This window comes from Rhinolophus hipposideros (assembly GCF_964194185.1).
Source record: "Rhinolophus hipposideros genome assembly, chromosome: 11".
NCBI lineage: Eukaryota > Metazoa > Chordata > Mammalia > Chiroptera > Rhinolophidae > Rhinolophus > Rhinolophus hipposideros.
In genome coordinates this window covers 28,616,745-28,636,502 of record NC_138057.1, presented here as the reverse complement: position 1 = coordinate 28,636,502, position 19,758 = coordinate 28,616,745, and the positions used below count along the sequence as shown (strand labels likewise).

The 19,758-nt window shown below is 37.7% G+C and overlaps 1 protein-coding gene across 37 annotated transcripts in view; it reads right to left on the bottom strand.

Moving 5' to 3' along the window:
* Positions 1–19,758, bottom strand: part of PTPRD (protein tyrosine phosphatase receptor type D) — a 2,053,994-nt gene that overhangs the window by 358,654 nt on the left and 1,675,582 nt on the right. For 34 of the 37 annotated variants that reach the window (XM_081066962.1, XM_081066971.1, XM_081066973.1 and 31 more), the window contains one exon: positions 18,501–18,667. In XM_081066962.1, the coding sequence (XP_080923088.1) occupies positions 18,501–18,564 (64 nt within the window). In that variant the 5' untranslated portion in view covers positions 18,565–18,667. Of the gene's footprint in view, positions 1–18,500; positions 18,668–19,758 lie in introns of those variants that run through there. The other 3 variants (XM_081066969.1, XM_081066970.1, XM_081066960.1) reach the window with 2 other exon arrangements.

Genomic DNA, 19,758 nt, shown 5'->3' with positions numbered 1-19,758 from the left:
ACTAGTCATGCTCTCCTGGCCTCAGGGCCTTGGCACAAGCTGTTTTATTTCTGCTTGTAGGCTCCTACATCCTGATGTCGCTAATAAACTCCTATATCTTCCTTGGGACTGCAGCTTACTACTGCTTCCAGGGAACCTGACTCCCCAAGTAGGTCAGGTCTCCACATTAGAGGCTTGGTACCTCTAATTTCCCCCACCTTTTAACCCTTTCCATATGTTCCATTTATTCCCACTGCTATTCCTAGAACATGCCAGGCAAACTTCTGCTCTAGAGTTCTCACTGCCTTGCCCTATCATATATGTCCCCACCTCTTTCAAATCTGCTTACATGTCACCTTCTCAATGATGCCTACCTTGACCTGACCACCAAATTTCAAATTGAATCTGAACCCTCTCCCCTACACACACATGCTTCCGATTCCCCTACTGTGTTCTTTCCATAATATTTACCACCTTTGAACACATAATATACTTTACTGTTTATAATTTGTATTGTCTAGTGTGTTTATTATTCTACATCATAATTTTGAGCACCTAACATGGGACCTTCATGGCACAATATTTTTTTTAAATTAATTTTTGGTTTTGGACTGTTCAGGTCACTGATGTATTCCAAAAGCCTAGAATGGGGAGACTATCTCTGGAATAAATTAATTGCTTAAGGTCCATGTATGCAAAACATTTGGAAAGGAAAAAGGGAGGGTGCTCAGACTTCAAGGACCTGAAACATTTGTGAATTAGAATGTGAGAGCAAAAAGATCTCTGAAAGAAAATGGCTCTGAGTACATTTAAGATAAAGAATTAGAAGGCACTGTCAACTGAGTGCAGAGGAGGAAGAAAATCCTATGGCTACATATACCAATTATGAGTCCCTTACCATTGGCAGGTACCTCAGACACATTATCACAGTCGATTCTCAAAAAACAAGTGCAGGCTGAGGTTCTTAGTCCTGTTTTACAGATGAGTAGTCTCAGAGGAGATTGGAAACGACAGCAGGCCATGTGTCTTGCCAATCTCCATCTTGTTCACTATCATTTCCTCATCTCACCAGCACCCAGCAAAATGACGGCAAGTAGTAGGTACAGAATACATAGTAACTGAATTTTTATATATATATACATATATATATATATATATATGTATATATATATATATATATATACACACACATACATATATATATATATATGTATATATATTTAATAAACCTTTTCAAGACACCCCTCTATAAACACCAAAAGACAAGATTTGAACCCAGATCTTTTACTTAAAAGCCAAGGCTCTTCTACCACACCATATTTCTTCTGAGTAAAATTATGAGACATATATGGGCCTACAAAAATGTAGCAGTATGGACCCACTATATACCACAGTAATTCTTCAGGGCATCTCCATGTAACAGTGGGAAATATATAAGTTGATATTTCTGATGAGTGTCCCCCAAATAATGAAGTAACAATCATGCTTCATTTGATCTATTTAATACTGAGAACTGAAAGGTACGTTCTAGAGGGTATTCCATAAAAATAGATAAAGCAAAAAGTTTTAGTACCAAATATTTCGTCTCATACAATTAGAAAGCCATCTTCACAGATCTATCTTCTAACCAACCCAGACAGAACCTTAGGAGTAAAATCTTGTGCCCACCCAGCTGCTGGCTTGGGCAGTGCCCTTCTATGCAACAGCCTTTGAAATGCTAATTCACTGGCTGGACAATTGTTCAACTGCTCTTTGGCCTTAAACATTCTGAAGCTTCACATTGGGTAGTCAGAGGAGTCCTGAGAGAAAAAGGAGCTCCAGCAACCATGCTCACCTGGGAGGGAGGAACCCTGGAGAAGGGAGAGGAAACCCCAACCCAGCCTCAGGCTGTGAGGGGGCCACCTGAGGTCCTTCACCCTGGCATTGTTAGAACACACAAAACTGAGAATGAAAGGATTTAAATGAATAATTCATCACCCTGAATCCACATTCACTAGAAGTATCTATGTAATTGCAGTTAAAGTACTTCAAATTTCTTCTTCTGCTTTATAGTTTAGTGTGAGAGATACCAGGTAATGGAATCTATTCTCTAATTCACTTTGTACAAACAGAATCAGCCCAAATATTTGGGGCCGATGCTTTGTGAAAATTTCTGCTACTGTTAAACCACAGAAAGAGCTCAAAAGTGCTGGGATTGGGAAATTGTCTTCTTTTTGATTCTACACATTTCTACTCAGACCCTATACACGAAAACGTATGGTCCCAGCGAGATCCATTCCAAAGATGTTTTTCCTTTGGCCTCCTCAGTATTGTTATTGTTGAACGATTGTTGACTCAAGTCAATGTGTAAAAATTCAGGAAGTTTCACATACAAATGTAGATTTGAAGCTTCTCTAGGAAAATCAGAAGATCCTGGGCATGCATTCTCAAGAGGCAAGAAAAGCCTGGGTGGTTGCTTCCTTCATGAGATCCATCAAAAATTCTTATTTTCTTTCATTCTTTTTTTCTTTTTTAATTGTTTTTATTATTTACTTATTTTTAAATTTTTGTGGGTGACATTTTAATTAAATTTATTGGTTTCGGTGTACAATTCCGTAATACATCATCTGTATATTGCATTGTGTGTTCACCACCCAGAGTCAGTTCTCCTTCCATTACCATATATTTGATCCCCCTTTCCCTCATCTACCACGCCCCTTTTCCCTTCTCCTCTGGTAACCACTAAACTGTTGTCTCCACATGAGTGAAGTCATATGGTTCTCGACTTTTTCTGTCTGACTTATTTCACTTAGCATAATAATCTCAAAATCCATCCATGTTGTCACAAATGGCATTATTTCATTTTTTCTTATGGCAGAGTAGTATTCCATTGTATATATGTACCATATCTTCTTTATCCAATTATCTATCAAAGGATACTTTGGTTGTTTCCATGCCTTGGCCACCGTGGATAATGCTGCAAGAACATAGGGTTGCATGTATCTTCATGGATAATTGTTTTCAGATTTTAGGGTTAGATACCCAGAAGTATAATTGCGGGGTCATATGGTAATGCTATTCTTAATTTTTGAAAAACCTCCATACTGTTTTCCATAGCGGTTGTACCAATTTACCTTCCCACCAACAGTGTATGAGGGTTCCTTTTTCTCCACAGCCTTTCCAACATTTGTTACTATTTGTCTTGTTGAAAATAGCCATTCTAACAGGTGTGAGGTGGTATCTCATTGTGGTTTTGACTTTCATTTCCTTAATAGTTCATGAAATTGAGCTTTTTTTTTTTATGTGTTGGACCTTTATAAATCTTTTTGGGAGACATGTCTGTTCCGGTCCTTTGTCCATTTTTTAATTGGATTTTTTGGGTTTTTTTTGTTGTTGTATGAGTTCTTTACATATTATAGATATTAGTCTCTTATAGGAGGTTTTGATTGCAAATATCTTTTCCCATTTGGTTGATTGCCTCTTTGGTTGATGGTTTCTTTTACTGCAGCAGAAACTTTTCAAAGAGTTGAACTGGCCGCTTCAATAATGAATTTGACTTGACTGATCACGGTGGGCATTGATTTTGCTACCGCAGACTGCATTCAAGGCCCAGTATTTGGACAGGGGCCAGGAGGCAGGATCTAAGAGACGTAAATATACTTGCCCTGGGCATGGGAAATGAGAATGTTAGACAACTACTAAAAGTAATATATGGCATCTATGAAAATTGTTAGGAGAGATACAAAAACCACAATAATATGCATTAGGTGAAATGGCAGAGGAGGGCTGTGGTGGAAGAGAAATGCACAAGGAAGAGTGAACACTTCTCTAGCTGTTCCCTCTGTGGCTCATCCAGTGCTTACCAATTCAATCTACCACAAAATTAAAAACCTGCAAGGTTTTAATCCTTTTGAGTAAATTTTGTATCTGGCACCTCTTTATCACAGAACCGCAACCACAGTGCAGACACTCCTTATTCTGCCTGAGTTTGCAGCTGTCTGTCAACCAGTCTCTCACCCTCAAATTCATCCTCCAAACAACTGTCAGTAACCTACCAGAAATGCAAGTTGGACCACATCGCTTTCCAGTTTAAAAGTTTTCATCGCTTCCCTTATACGTTCGTAATATCGGTCTGTGCTTGAGAATGAACTGAGGAACATTTTAAAAATCACAAATGTTCGGGTCCTTACCTTCATACATTTTGATTTAATTGGTCAGTATGCAGCCTATACAGCTATATTTGATCCCCAAGTGACTCCTAAGTAGCACCGGGTTGAGAATCCCTGAATTACCAGACAAGCGCCAAACTTCCTATGTAGCTCTGCCTGAATGCCTTCCAGTATGTTTCATGTCTCTGCCATACCTATTCACATCCCTCCCCATTCCAACAAGTTGCCACTGGCAACACTTCGTGCACATGTCTACTGTATGCAGTTGCTGATGTTGCAATTATCTCTTTATTGCCTCCGCCAGTATTCTAACAGCAGTGACTTAGCTCTTCTTGTTATCCCCAGTGCCTGAGACATCGTGGGCACTATATAAGAGTAACCAAAGACAAGAAAAGATGGACCTGGAAGAGTAGGTAAGATGCGGAATTGCAAAGCAGTCAGAAAGAGAGAATACTTCCAAGCCTGGAGAAACAGAAAGCACTTTTTGAGCTAAACATAATGTTTTTGATCGTGAGTAATTTGTGAAAGCTTCTTTAAGACCACATAGAGGAGCCTAGGGGCCTGAGTAAATACACAAAAAAGAAGTGAGCCAATTTATTCCCTGTCCAGTGGTGGTGTCAGATCCACTTGTCAAATTGCAAACTCTCCAGAGAAACTAGATCCCAGAATACAAGCAATTGTTTTGTTACAATTATCATAATACCCTTCCTGTTTGCATCTCTCACTCCAAATCAGAACAATTAAAATGCAAAATTAATTATAAATTTTGCGTTTGCCAAATGATCTTTTTATATCTCTTTGCTGATGCAGTTTTGATTATTTCAGAAACAGGAGTTAATTCTTCACAGTGGTTTCTGTCGCTTTATGTCAAATGATTCACACGGTGGGGCTCTCATTCTTTCCCTTGAGATTTTACTCCATAGTCGAATAGACTTAACCATGAGTCATTTTCCTTCATACTCAGCCAAAATTTTTGTTTAATCTAATTAGTCCTATTTCTTCATACAACTGTAAACAACCTCCATCCTTAGAAGAATATAGTTATACCCTTCATACATTTTCAGAAACTTGTGCCTCCTACTAGCTGCCAGGACAAACTGGCACTAGTTGGTTCTTTAAATTTTCCCATGTGAGTCAGAGATTCCAATTGCAACCAATTCCAAACCGCCCCCTTTCCATGCCCCATAAGGAGGTTTCAATTTGCTGACATCCTGGATCACAAGTGTTATTTCTGAGCTACTGGATCAACGGTGCATTCTCGTTCGAGTTTTATTTTGCTTCTGATTCATAAGTGCTGGGATGGTACAGAGTACATCTATACCAGAAGTATCTGTGATGTGATCAAATTCACCATGATATTTCTGCTTTTCCCTGACTTCATAAAACCAGTATCAGGGTTCGATACCCATGATTACAAACTTGTTTCTTTTCAGACCCTGTTTACAACATTCCCAGCAAATATAATACTTTTCAGCACTTTTTTTCTCTGTTTAAGATGATTATAGCTCCAAATGTAAAGCTCACGGTGACACAAAAACTATCCCATAGCTGATAAATTATTCATTTTTTAGGAGTTTGATATAAGTGGCACTAACAGCCAAGTACCTGAAGCACCCCCAAAAGACATAAAGCACAGTGACATGCCAAGGTTTTTCTGCGTAAATTGTAAAGGTTAAGAGCTCTTAAACATCTCTGTTTATCAAGAAATGTGCTCCTTGAACTTATTTATTCTAACCAATCTGCTCCTAATAAACATTACTAACAAAGCGAAATGCTAAAAGATGCTAATCAAACATGTCTCCTTCCCTTTACTAATCTCACCAGATTAAAACAAAATCCTCTTGCGCATAAATATCCTCCGTTTCCTAAGGTTTGGTGAGATCCTGTGAATCAGTTCAAAAGCAGGGGCTGTCAAGCCATGAACCATGGACCAAATCTGGCTCACAGCATGTGTTTATAAATAAAGTTTTATTGGAACACAGTCTCTCCCATTTATTTATATGTTGTCTGTGGCTGCTTTCCTACTATAAGAGCAGAATTGGGTAGCTGTGACAGAGACTGTATGGCCCACAAAGCCAAAAATGTTTACTGTATGGTACTTCACAAAAAACATATCCTGACCTTTGGTCAAGAGGTATGAGAATGTGTAAAGGTGTCAGACTAGAAGGACTTTAATCAATGTATATCAATGTGTTCATCTACTGAAAAAAGGCTTGCCTTTAAATGCTTGTTATCTAAAACATCACCTGTGTTACAGTTACGGAGGTTGCTACTCAAGCTGGTAGGTATTTCATTTTGATGAAAGCAATCGCCATGTGTTTCTTTATTGCTGTGTTTCAATCGACCTCAAAACTTGCTTAAGGCAAAGATTTCTTTGCACAGGATTCTGTCCTGCAGGCTTCAGCGGGGCGGTTCTTCTCATCTCACCTGAGGTCACTCACATCCCTTACAGTCACTGGGAGGAGGCTGGAGAGCCACGATGGCTTTGCTCACCTCTCTGGTTGTTTAACTGGGATGGCTCCAGCATGGTGGGCTGTCCGGGAATGTCATGCTTCCCCGGGTCCCTCCAGCAGGTTGGCTGGGCATCTTTCTGTGATGACTGCAAATGCCACGGAGTGGGAGTGGAGGCTCCCAGTATTCTACGAGTCAGGCCCACGACTGGGGTAATACCACTTCTGCACCCTCCTACTGATCAAAGCACATCAAGGGACCCACCTGCATTCAAGGGGAGGGGAATCTGACGCCACCTTGAAAGAAGCTGTGAAATGTTTCGGCCATGATTTCCAGTCCACCACATCATAACTAGGAGGATGGTACATCATGATTATGGTGACACAATCTCAAAGCAGCTGTAACTGTTGACAATTTAGAATCAAATTCACAGATAAGAGCAACAAAAAAGCCTAACGAGAAATGAAAATTATTTTATGATAAAACACTGGTTGCAGAGAGAGAGAGGATGTAAAATTTTCCGAATCAATATTACTTTCTTTTTTTAAAAATATTGAAATGGAAAAGAAGGCTTTGTAAGAGTCATTCAATGCTTCTCTATTTCTCACACAGTACATACACCATGAATGATATCATCTTTTCTCCATGACTCTGAATCCTCGTTCGGACTATGTGTGAGGTCCCTGGACCACTACAGTGCAGATGGGCTCAGGGCCTGCTGCGGTAGTCGCATCACTGAAGCCTCTGCACACATCTGGCTGCTGTGCGTTCTCAGTCCGTGTGCCTGCTCTTTTTAACTGTTCTGCCTCCTCCCTGGACAGGAGTCAATGAGCTGAGTTCTAGGTCCTTCTCCATCCCCTAGTCATCTTTTTGCTTCAGGCAGATCATCTGCTTTGGCCCTTGGTATCTTTTGTCTGAGAAGTGGTGATAACAGAATGTATGCTGCCTACTCCTGGAATATTCAGAAACAGATTAAAGATATAAAGTGTTTACATAATTATACAAGGGAAGCTATTATCTCATTACTATGATATAAAATTGCATTTATTGCTAACATAAAGTAAAAATAATATATTAACAAATTAAGTTAATATACTACCATGTTTCCCCGAAAAGAAGACCTAGACGGACCATCAGTTCTAATGAGTCTTTTGGAGCAAAAAATGCAACTTATATAATATTATATTATATAAGACCTGGTCTTATTTTAATATATTATATATATTAATATATAACATAATATTATATATTATATTATATGTAATATATTATACATATAATATATTAAAATAAGACCCAGACTTATATTAATTTTTGCTCCAAAAGAAACATTAGAGCTGATGGTCCAGCTAGGTATTCTTTTCAGAGAAACACGGTATAAACTGCATGGTTGATATAATAATAACAGTGGCTAACATGTATTTAATGCTTACTCTGTGTGAAACACAGTTCTAAGCACTTAACATTGATTAATATTTAATCTTCAATGCAACCTTACAACTATCAAGCCATACTCCAGACAACAAAACCAAGACATGATGAAATTAGGCAATCTGTCTCTGGTTATACATATATTAAACAGAGCTATGATTTTTCTCTCCCAATTTTCATAGCTGATTTCAAAAATTTGAGAAAGGTCTATTGCATTTCTGACAAAACTTCCCCCTCCCAAGACTCATGGACGTTAGAAGGGTAGTATCTACCTGTTCCAATCTCCACCCTAACAGTCTGTTCCAGAGCTTACACACCACTAGTGGTTCTCAAAAAGGGGTGATTTTGCCCCCTGGGACAAAGACATTTCTGTTGTCACAGTTGGGGACTAGGTTGCTACTGGGTAGAAGCCAAGAATGTTGCTACACATCCTACTCTACTCAGGGCAGTCTCTCAACACAATGAATGATCCAGCTAAAACGTCAGTATGCCAAGCTGGGGAAACCCTGGGCTTCACCGATGGCATACTCGTAGCATGGAACAATTTCACCAAGAGTGCAGCACATAAGTTATGTTACACATCTATGACATGGACATTTTGTTTGTTTGTTTGTTCCGTTTGTTGCTGCTCTCAGGTATATATGGCTTATTTCCTTAATAAGAAAATCATGTCAATAGGTGCTAATGCTAGGCCGCTGATTTCTGCACACATCAAGCATTAGCACACATTCAATGGGATAAAAACGAACCTTGACCAAATACCTGCCAGGATCTCATTTAAACCTCACAGGGACCAGAGCGAGCTATGAGCACTCCCAAAGGGCCAGAAGAAATGAGAAATTTGCTCCAGGTGAGAAGAAGGGCCAGAGTTTAAGCCAAATCTGATTGATAACAATATGTATGATTTTAGAGAAAACACATTTATGATTTATTAATCCTTATTTTACTTATTACCTTATATCCCTATTGGGCTTAAAAGTATGTCCAAATATGTTAAATCACATAAGCAATAAAGTGGGTTTTTCCCCAAAAATGGAAGAGGTTTACCAGGAAATATTTTAATGTTTTCATTTATATAGGGGATAGAGCCTAGGAGTCACTTAGAAATCCTATTATTATAATCTTGCCCAAATGGAAGGAAAGAGAGAAAAGACCTATTAAAGTTCCCTTCTTTGCTACAAGTCGATGTTGGCCAACACTCTTCTGCAGCTACAGATATTGATGATGGAAAGTACAGACTTAATTACATGTTTCTAATGTAAACCATCATCTGTTAAGAGAAAAACAAACCTGTCCAAAATTAAAAAGTTAAAAGCAAACACTTGTGCTTTGGGTAACTAAAAGTCTATATTGACTGGGACAAAGGAAATTTCAATTAAGCTGTTTAGACAATGGTTTGTAACTTGATCAAGAGCATGTATCAATACTTCAATGCACTATTTGTGAAATAAATATTTATTTTGTTCCAGGAGAGGACAGCAGTGGCCAACTCAAGTTTCAGAAGTAGATATGTGAAGAATGTACTTTGTCCCTATATACTTGCAAACTTCCTTACAAAGCCTACAGGGTCACATGACCTAGCCAGTCCCTGCCTCTCCCACCTAGTTCTTCTCACTTGCTATGTTCCAGTCTCCGGGGCCTTATTTTGTCCCTTGAGCACAGTAGGCTCCTTCTTGCCTTAAACTGTTTGCAAAACACCGCTCTGTCTACCTGTGTGCTCTGAACTCCCACTATTTCATGACTCGTCCCCTCCGATCATTCAGCTCTAGTGCTAGATCTCACTCAGCAATACCTCCCTTGATATAAATTAAAGGTGTGCCCTGTACCCTCCTCTAATACCCTCCCTTACTCTCATAGCTATTTTATTATCTTTGCAGCATTTATAACTATCCACAAGCATACTATTTATTTACCTTTGTCTATAACTCTGTCTTGCTGCACCTCTCCTCCCTTATCTCCCACCCCCATTCCCACTCCAACTGGAATGTAAATTTTGTGACAATAGGAATCAGGATCTGGCTTGTTTGGGGCACAGACTAGGTAGTCTTTACTTTAAATGTTACTTTTAAATTAAATGTTGTGACTTACTTTTAAAGGAAACATATAGACATTAGAAGGAGTTACTTTGTATCAACCTTAAATCACCATAGCTTAAACCTATGAATGACATTTTTAGTGATAAACAAACAGCAATTTATTTTTCTCTCACTTCTTTATAAGCATCTTAAACATTGATTTAACAATAACAGCAAACAACTAAGAAAGAAAAGAAAAGCTAAGGGATTGTATTTAATTTTATAGGTCTGTTAAGCTTTTGTACTTTTACCTGAAAAGCAATGTATTTTGTACTTTTTTAAAACTAAAGATTCTGAGTACTGAGAATATTTTAATGTCACATTTAATAACTGCAGTATAAAATGACTGTCACAATACCATGTTGTGATTTTGAAAAACCCATCAGAAATTGTAGAGTGAATTTAAAACTTCTGTCAGAGATCAAAACTTGAAATACCTTATGTAGTAAGGTATTGAACTTCACTCATAATTTTAAACTGATCTGGATTGTACATTTTCTTTACAGATATTATAATGAATTTAAGTTTCAAAAAAACTATCTGAACTCAACAACCAAAAAGTAAAATTGTAAAAATGAGCAGTGATATAAGTTTGGAAAAGAAACAACACTGTCAAAAAAAAAAAAAAATACTAGTAAGATATTGAATAAGTGTTAGGTCCCATTTAGCTTAGTTTACGCTTTCATTCTAAATTACAGTAATCTGTTGATGCTTCAAGTTTTAGGGGAATATATCTTCCAAAAAGTCAACTAAAATTATTTTTTAAGTGTCAAGTCAGTCTGGCCTCCTTAACCTCCCCCACTGTGGTCCCGTTCCCCAACTTCTGCATAACTTCCAACTAGCCTCTTACCTAATCTCAAGGGCACAGTTGGCTGGCTGAGGCTCCAAGGCATTTCTCTACCCTGTAGCCACGTAGATGTTTTAAAATGCAAATCTCTTCCTGGCACTCCTGCAGCTGTCCTTAGAATAAAAAGCAAGGTTTTGAATAAGTTCTATGAAGCCTTATATTAGCAGGTCTTTAAGTACTTGGCTGGCCATATTTGAATTCTCTCTCCTCCTCACCTTCTGAGATCCAGTCACGTCCCAGGACTCTTTCTGTCCCCAGAATACACTGGATTCTCCCTGTCGTGGGGTATCTGAGCAGGCTTTCTTAGACTCACTCTAACAGCTCTTTCAGTTGTAGTTAACTCCTATTCATCCATCTAGCTCAAAACATACAAAAGATAACTAGCTCAAAAATCATTTCCTTCAAGTTATGCATGTGATCAAATTTAATAGAATCACATACATCTTTTTTTTTAAAAAAAATGAGTCCAAAGCTTCCCTCTTAGCGCCACAAACAGCTTGTCAGTCTCTCAAAAAAAAAAAAAAAAAAAAAAAAAAAAAACGAGTTAATGTAAAAACTTGCCAAAATTTGTAGTTTAGTTAATACTATGGTTGATTTTGCAATTTTGATAATATACTGTAGTCATGTAATATATTATTATTTGAGAATATTGGTTGAAGGGTACATGGGAAATTCCTATAAAAATTTTTTTTAACTTCTTTTAAGTCTAAAATTATTTCAAAGCTAAAAAAAAATAATCATTCCTTTAGAAAAGCCTTTTATTACCCTTCTGTTAGCTCCCTATTTTCTTCCTTCATAACACTTAGCACAGTTAGAAAGTTTAAAATGTTGAGATGAATGTTACATATTTGTCCACCCTACTCAAGTATAAGCCCTTCAGGGGCAGGGATCTTATCTATCTCATCACCGTGTCCCCACTAGGTAACTCAACGCTTGGCACAAAAGTTGTGTTCAATAAACATTTATTAAAAGAACTATTAAATACATGAACAAGCCAATCAGTCAATGTCCTTTGGAGGCATAAATGTAATAAAGATACATATTTACATTTTTAAAAGATACTGCGCAAATTATGAAGTTAATAGGATAATAAATGTCAATGGAGATCTGAACATGGATGCCTCTAATTTGGAAATGAGAAGCTAATGAGAAAAGAGCATAATGGAAACTAACACTTAGTGAATATTTAATTCTGTTATTCAAAATGCTTTGCAAGCAGTTCTTTATTTAATTCTTATGCTAACCATATCAAGTATGTGCTATTTTCAATCTTCATTTTATAGATGGGAGGCACATACAAATTTTTAACTTGCCCATGGTCAGAATAGCTATACAGCAGAGAAAGGACGTGAACACTGATACTCCAGCTCCCTAGTCTATATTCTTAAGCACTACTTCCTGACTAGAGATAAAGTCTGAAAACACATCTTGAGAGACATCTGAAAAGAGAGCTATGAATTCTGAAGACAGATTATAAACTGATATTGGACCATACTTCTTTAAATCTTTATATCTGAGTCATTTTGCACAAAGCTTTTCATGCAGCAAGCATGCATGCACACACATACATGCATGCATGCAAACACACACACACATACACACACACACACACACACACACTTGCCTGGTAAATGAATAAATGAAACTAAAGCAAATTGAGGAAAAGAGGAAAGACAAAATTATAGGTGAGGAAATTGATTTCCACACAATCACTTTTCTCTTTGATCCTTCATTTTAGGAAGGATGCTGGTGGGAGTTTTCCTGAATTAAATGAAGCCAGACGATATGTGCAGGGGTACGTGGACTCCCAAACAAATGAAGGTTATTTGGAATAAGTCCGGTAAGTAGTAGCTAACTGAGGACAATTAAAAAAACTAAGTATGTGAAGGGAATAAAATGAGGAAATCATAGAACAGATTCATCAGTTACAACCAGGTTATTAGCAATAACGAGAAGTAATTCACACATATTTTAGATATTGTTCCATTCTTTGAGCTTAGGGCCTCAGCACAAACAGAGATCAGAGATAACAAATATGTTATACGTTGGATTTCAAAAAAAAAGGAAATCCCTCTATACTCAAAATGCTTTGAAGTGTACAAATCTGTTGATTTTGAGATATATTCCTAACCTTACTAGGTAGGTACAGCTCTGCTGGGAGCAATTAATTCAGAAAGCCTCAGCAAACGCTGTGATGGGGCTAAAGGATCAGTAAAATAGCTGGAATATTTTCCTTGCTGCAGACAGCTGGATGCTGCTAAGTTAGCTACTTTAAAGTGCGGAGAGGAGGGAGAAGCAAGGTTTTTATTTTGCCACACCTCTGTAAATTCAGAAAAAAAGAAAAACAAGGAAGGCATTGGGGTACGCATGGTAAATGAACTGGCTTTCTCCCTGTTTTCCTCAATGTGCACATCTATTCCAAGTGACTTGAAGAAACCAACACACTTTCCTTTCAGGTTGCATATACCAAAGGGAATCTAACCAAAGAGCTGGGTTAAGCAGCATTTTACCTTTTCTCTTTTAAATAGCTTTATTGAGATATAATTCACATACCATGTAGTTCATCCATTTAAAGTGTACAATTCAAAGGTGTTTAGTGTGTTTATACTCAATTAGCACCATCACCCCAATTCAATTTTAGAATATTTTCATCACTCCAAAGAATTTACCTTTTAAAGGAATATTTAATGGTTTGTGATATAAATAAATAAATAAATACCCAACCACTCATAATCTAAAATAAAAACAAAAATATATTTTTAATGAGGTATGACTGTTCTCAGTGTGAAATGTACTTATCTGTTAGGAGGTATGCATTTTGATAACCTAAGATATCCTGTCCAATTCCTAACTTCATTTTAAAAGGTCTAACTACTTCACTTAAGCTACTATTCAGAAGGAATCATTTGCCCTGCCCTTTAATCCAGTCATTTTTTTCTTCTTTCCTTTTTTCCTTCCTTCCTTCTTTCCTTCCTTCCTTCCTTCCTTCCTTCCTTCCTTCCTTCCTTCCTTCCTACCTTCCTTTCTTCCTTCCTTCCTTCCTTCCTTCCTTCCTTCCTTCCTTCCTTCCTTCCTTCCTTCCTTCCTTTTCAGAATAATTTCTGGCCATATCAAAAGCCACTCACTCTCTTCCTTCCCATGCTTACCTCCCTCTCTAGCTCTTTGGACCACTGACCCATAACGTAAGGACTGTATTTGCTGACAGTAAATATCTATAGTTCCACCCTCTGAGCAGCTTAAGAAAATGCATTACAAGAAGCAACAGAACAAAAACATGAGAACACTTACCATTATCCATCAGACCAAGCCAAATTACTTTTAAATTGGTTAGTCTAAGATAGAGGAGATTTTTAAAAAGCTTAATTAAAGCAGATGTGCTTCATATTTTTTCCCTCTTAATCTTCAGCTTAATTTCTGGAACAAGAGTTCATAAGAACCTTCTATATATAGGAGTTTATAGAGAGGCAAGGTGGGGACTTAACATGCTGCAGAAAACTCGGTTTATCCACCACCTAAATTTTGATCTGTAGGTAACATGAAAGAATTTTAGCACAGTACCTAAGACAAGTGCTCAGTAAAAATGGTGGCTGAATGTTTCTGAATAATGATATAATAATAGATAATATTTACTAAACACCTACCAACCGGTGTTTTACATTAACTCATTTAATCCTGACAAAACCCAACGTCCTATACCACACCACCATCATCATAGCCAAATCACCATCATTCACATTTTAAAGAAAGGGAAACTGAGGCAAAGATCATGATAGGTCATGTTTCAGATTATAAAATGACAGCAACAATTTAAAAACAGGCTCTGGCTTCAGAGTTCACTTTCTTAACTGTTACCCTATACTGCCCATCAGGGAATACATAAGGGGGAAATGCTTATCTTCCAACATAGATATCATTCTATTATCTAATGCTAAAGAAATAAGGAAGTTCCCTGGATAAAGTGACATAATAACTAAGGGGGAAGAAAGCAACTACTTTCATATTGGACGGAAACATAGTGATTACGTAGGGACCTTTGGAAGGTTCCTTAACAATCAGGAAGGAAAAGAAGGGAGTGTTCACCATCTGAGATTTTAAAAATGCCAAAAGCAACAGAAAATGGATGAACTATAACATTCAAAGAATTAAACCATCAAGAGTTATGTTTCTAATGAAGATCCAGTAAACATTCAGCTCCAATTATAGTGGCCAAAGTGTAAACTCAGGTCTAGAATGTAATAGTAAGTGGTAAGACATTTCATTAAAGTAAAACCAGCTTGATGAAAAAAGATGCTAACAGCAGGTTTTTAGCTTGCATCTAGTTGGGGAGGAAAAACAAAGAAGACTGGCAAATAACAAATTAAAGTTCCATGTGAAATAAAACTACCAGAATTTGTTATAAAAACTCAGCCTAAAGAAAAGTAGTCACCCCAGGATTACACTATTATATAATCTAAATTCATCTTGAATTTGCACGCATGTTATCCTTGAATTAACCTCAGTCAGACTACTACCTAAACCAGAATTGACCTCAATCGGGCCACTACCTAAACTAGAAAACTGGTTAGCCTGGCATGAGGAACGGCTACTCCCAGTGCTGAAACAGAAGGTCACACCTAACTCTCTCTCGAGACTACAGCACTACCATGTGTGTATGTACTCAAGAAACAACAAGCAAAATCATTTTGAGCATTCAAGACATAGGAATGAAAAGAAATAAGGTCCATGCACACATCTAGAATTAATAGTGGGGATCTGTAGGGCCTTTTAAATGGTCAATGGCAAAAACTATAATTTTCTGCTAACGGGATATTACCACAATTTTTCAACCTGTGCTTGAACAGAGGCTAGAAAGCTCTCCTATGTAATGCAACATCACACCTAACGCTTTGCTATGGTGTTCCACATCGCAGATTATAATCCTGATGCCTTGTCTCTTTGGAGTTAATCATTTCAAAAGGGAGTGAGTTGAACACATTAAATTAACACTGTAAACTAGAGTGGCTTCTTGCCATTCCATACCCCCTTGTAGTCCTGTTCTTCAAAACAGAACAAAATATAATTATTTCACAATTCTCAAATGTCTCTGAAAAGCTACTATTAAATTTTGAAGCATAACTCCCAATTGCTTGTGAAAATATAAAACGCATTTAGTTAAAAGGAAAAACAAAGATGGGTAAATGTGCTAATGAAAGTATAGGGACACAAACCAGTGACACAGGTAATGGAAGCATGAGAAATATTATTTTTACATGACAGTGAAGAAATCAAATTTTTTCTTCAGTGCTACCTGTATCTTGATGTTTTTCAGTGTTTTAAGAGAAGGTAATGGCACAATTTAATGGGTTACAAAATAGATTGTATTTGATCAGTTGTTCTTTAAACATTTTTTAGTGACTAAAATTATATTTCCAACTCTATCATTTGCTTTCATGTACCCTGAATATCATCCAATAGTTTACTAAGAGATGTTCTTTCTTCTTTTAAAATGTACTTTTTAAAAAAATGGCTATTTTCCCTTTTCACCGGGAATGCTCAAATTACACGTTATTCAACAATGCCAAATTAATCTGTTAAAGAGAAAATACACTAAATCATAGCTGAGTAAACAAGGGCAGCACAAATAAAATTCATTTGCAAAGAATCCTATCCCCACTATTTAGCTGCAATGGGAAGGGTGAGAGAGAGAAGGGATTCTTTTTCAGGTTACATCTTGAGGTTGAAAGCCGATATCACATGAATATATAACATAATACATATCTTAATTAATTTAACTAAAAATTGCTAACGCAATTTTGTTATTTGTCTTTGTTATTTCTTTTGTGAGACTCAAATGTATAGGAACTGTGATGAAAGAGAAAGAGAGGGAGAGGTAGAAGGGGAGGAGCAGGAGAAGATGAAGTAGGTGAGGATCACCTGCAGTCTAGATTGTATTTGAAAACATAATTTTAAAAGTATTTATTCCTAAACTCTTGACATGTACCTGCCACATTCCCCCCACTGGATTAAGCAAAAGAATAGCTGGTCAGTACAAGAATATTTTTACTTATCTGGAAGGATAACTTCACGGATATATGATAATTATATCTAGTAACTTTAAGAAAATCTCTAACTGCGATCTGATATTAAAATGGGTTACTAGGGTCTTCATATGCTTCTGCCAAAAATTAACAATTGTAAAACAACTTACTTCTTCACTCTAGCCAAAACAGAAAAATAAAGCCATATGCTTGATTTATTTAATAAACTAAATTTAGATTTCAATATTAAAATAGACTTTGACATAAAGGGCTTTAAAATAACAAGAGCATCTTTCTGGGTCTTTTCCCAGTTAATTATTTGCTGGCATTGTAACGAGAAATTCCTTGGCTTCACCCTAAACCACACTCCCAAGTGCTAATTAGGAGACTATATACATTATTAACCAGAGAACATTGTGCTTAAAACATGCATGTTCCATATGTATCCTATTATTACCATTATTCCTTTCAGAACTGGAAAGCTAAATAGAGCTCCTATTTAAACAAAGAAATTGGCTGCTATTGAGGAAATTCTTGTCAAAATGCAATTAATAGGTAAGAGCCAACATGACACAGGATCCCTGTCTTCGAAACATCCTTAACACGAATTAAACTTAATCTCACTGAAACAGTGGAGGAAAAGTTAATGACTGCAGATGTTATGCATTGTAATAATACCAGGGGACCCCCAACGAGAATGGCCAACTCTCATATGAGCTAAACCACTACCGAGGAACCAGATATGCTGTGAGTACAAGCTGGAGACATACATGCCTTTTTCCAGGACTACAGTTTCCAAAAGGCCACAGGACAGATGGGAAAAGAAACATACGCACACAAGGTAGGCCTAATGATCCCCTGATTATGAAGGAGATATGATCTTCTCATTAATTGTCAAGCTAAATGACCACAACTTAAGTGTCATAAACTGAGTGCAAGAATCCTCCAAACTTTGGTGTCTGTACTCCACAGAATTCTCCTCACACTTCCATACCCTTCATCCAGCCACAAAGTTGTCGGTTCTGCTTGATTTGTTTGAATACCGTACTGGACGACAGCTGTCGGAAACAGTACGTTAGAACAGCTGCTATGACAGCTACAAGGGGTTTGGAAGTTTAATTGGGCTCAGTGTGACATTGTGTGTTTTTCTAAACATAGAAATATCCACAAAACTAAAGAAATTTCTAATGAGTCTGAACAACATTTACTTATTGGCAACACCAACTGGTTTACCCCCGTTTCAGTTATAGCCTTGGTCTCATAATATCTTTGCCACCCAACTGGTAAGAGTATCAAAAAAAAAAAAAAGAAAAAAGGGACAAAATACAGGAGCAGTTAGACGCACAAAAAATGGGGGCATTAAGAGAGAAGAAACAGTAAGGAAGTCATGTCAATAATCCCTTTCAAAGGCTGGCTAGTAGCCAAGGAGGATCCCAGTGTCTCAGGATTTACTTCCAAAGACGACCTATTCAGAGGCCCTCAGCCTGGTGCCAACTGCAAACAAAACCATTCATTGTGGCCACAGCCCCTAGGGCAGGGGAGAACGGCTTACTCTCGGCGTCCGCACGGAGGAAGAAGGCAAGGAGCAGCAGCAGCGGCCTGGCTACGCGCACCATCCTGCAGCCTGGCAGCAGCTCGCACTCACAGCTTGGAATCACTGCCTCTGACGCCGCAGCGAGTGTGTCCGATAGGAAATTTCAGCTGGAACACTTTCAGAGCCTGTGAGGGGAGAGAGAGCAAAGAAAAGGAAGAAAACAGAAAGCTTAGATTTCTCTCTCTTTTCCCCTTGTTCCATCACAACCACCACTGAGAGACACGACCCATTACAAATGCACAATAAATTGTAACTGATGCCCTTGTTGTGGGAAACAACCAGGTTTGTAAAATGGGGCAGCCCTAGCCTATCCTGTTCCCGTTTTCAGGCCATTCTAAAGCCAACCACCTTGGATTACACTCTCTGCTATGCCGTCTTTGGGCCAACCCTCTATGAAAAGAAACTGTCACTTCATAGGAAATATTAAGTGAATCCATCAGTGGAAGAAAGCACACCAATGCTGTAAGAAAAAAAAATTAAGAGACGCTCTACAGTGCACGATAAACGTCTATTACTGACAGAATAATGGCAGCTGCTTTCTTGGCACCAGGTGAAATGACAGGGCTAATTCAATTTCTTCAGCCAAATACCTAGTAGAGGATATATATATATATATATATATATTTTTTTTTTTTACACTAGCACATTTGGCTTCTTCCCTGAAGACACATCAACGTCCAAGTTTAGTTTGACTTCAGTAAGTCAAAACAGTAGTTAGCACGAGCCACTTTGATTTAACAGGATTTTTATATGCCTCCTGAGCAAGGCCTTAGTTTTCTCACTCTTCTATGTAAAATCAATAAGCCACAAACTATTTTAGAGAGCCTACTGCGTGCAACGTATCAGAGAAGCCACTTAGCACAATGTGTCAGGAGATAGAAAAGTGAGTCCGATTCCTTCCTCTTTGACTTTCTAGTTTAGTAGTGAATATAAGACAGATACATCAGATGACTAGTACCAGTTAATAAGTGAGTAGTGCCAGGAAGGAAAAACGAAACGATGCCATAAAAGATAGGATCAGAGATGGCATCACAGAAAAAGCAGTGTCGTAAACTGGGCCTTGGAATACAGGCAGGATTTTACCAAGAAGAGGGAAAGGCAATTCAAGACTTGTATGCCAAGACAGGGCAGTGGGACGTTGCTAGGTCTGCCTGGAGCAGGCTTTCCCCAAATGTCTATATGCCATCCAAAGCACTTGGAAGGCTTGTTAAAACAG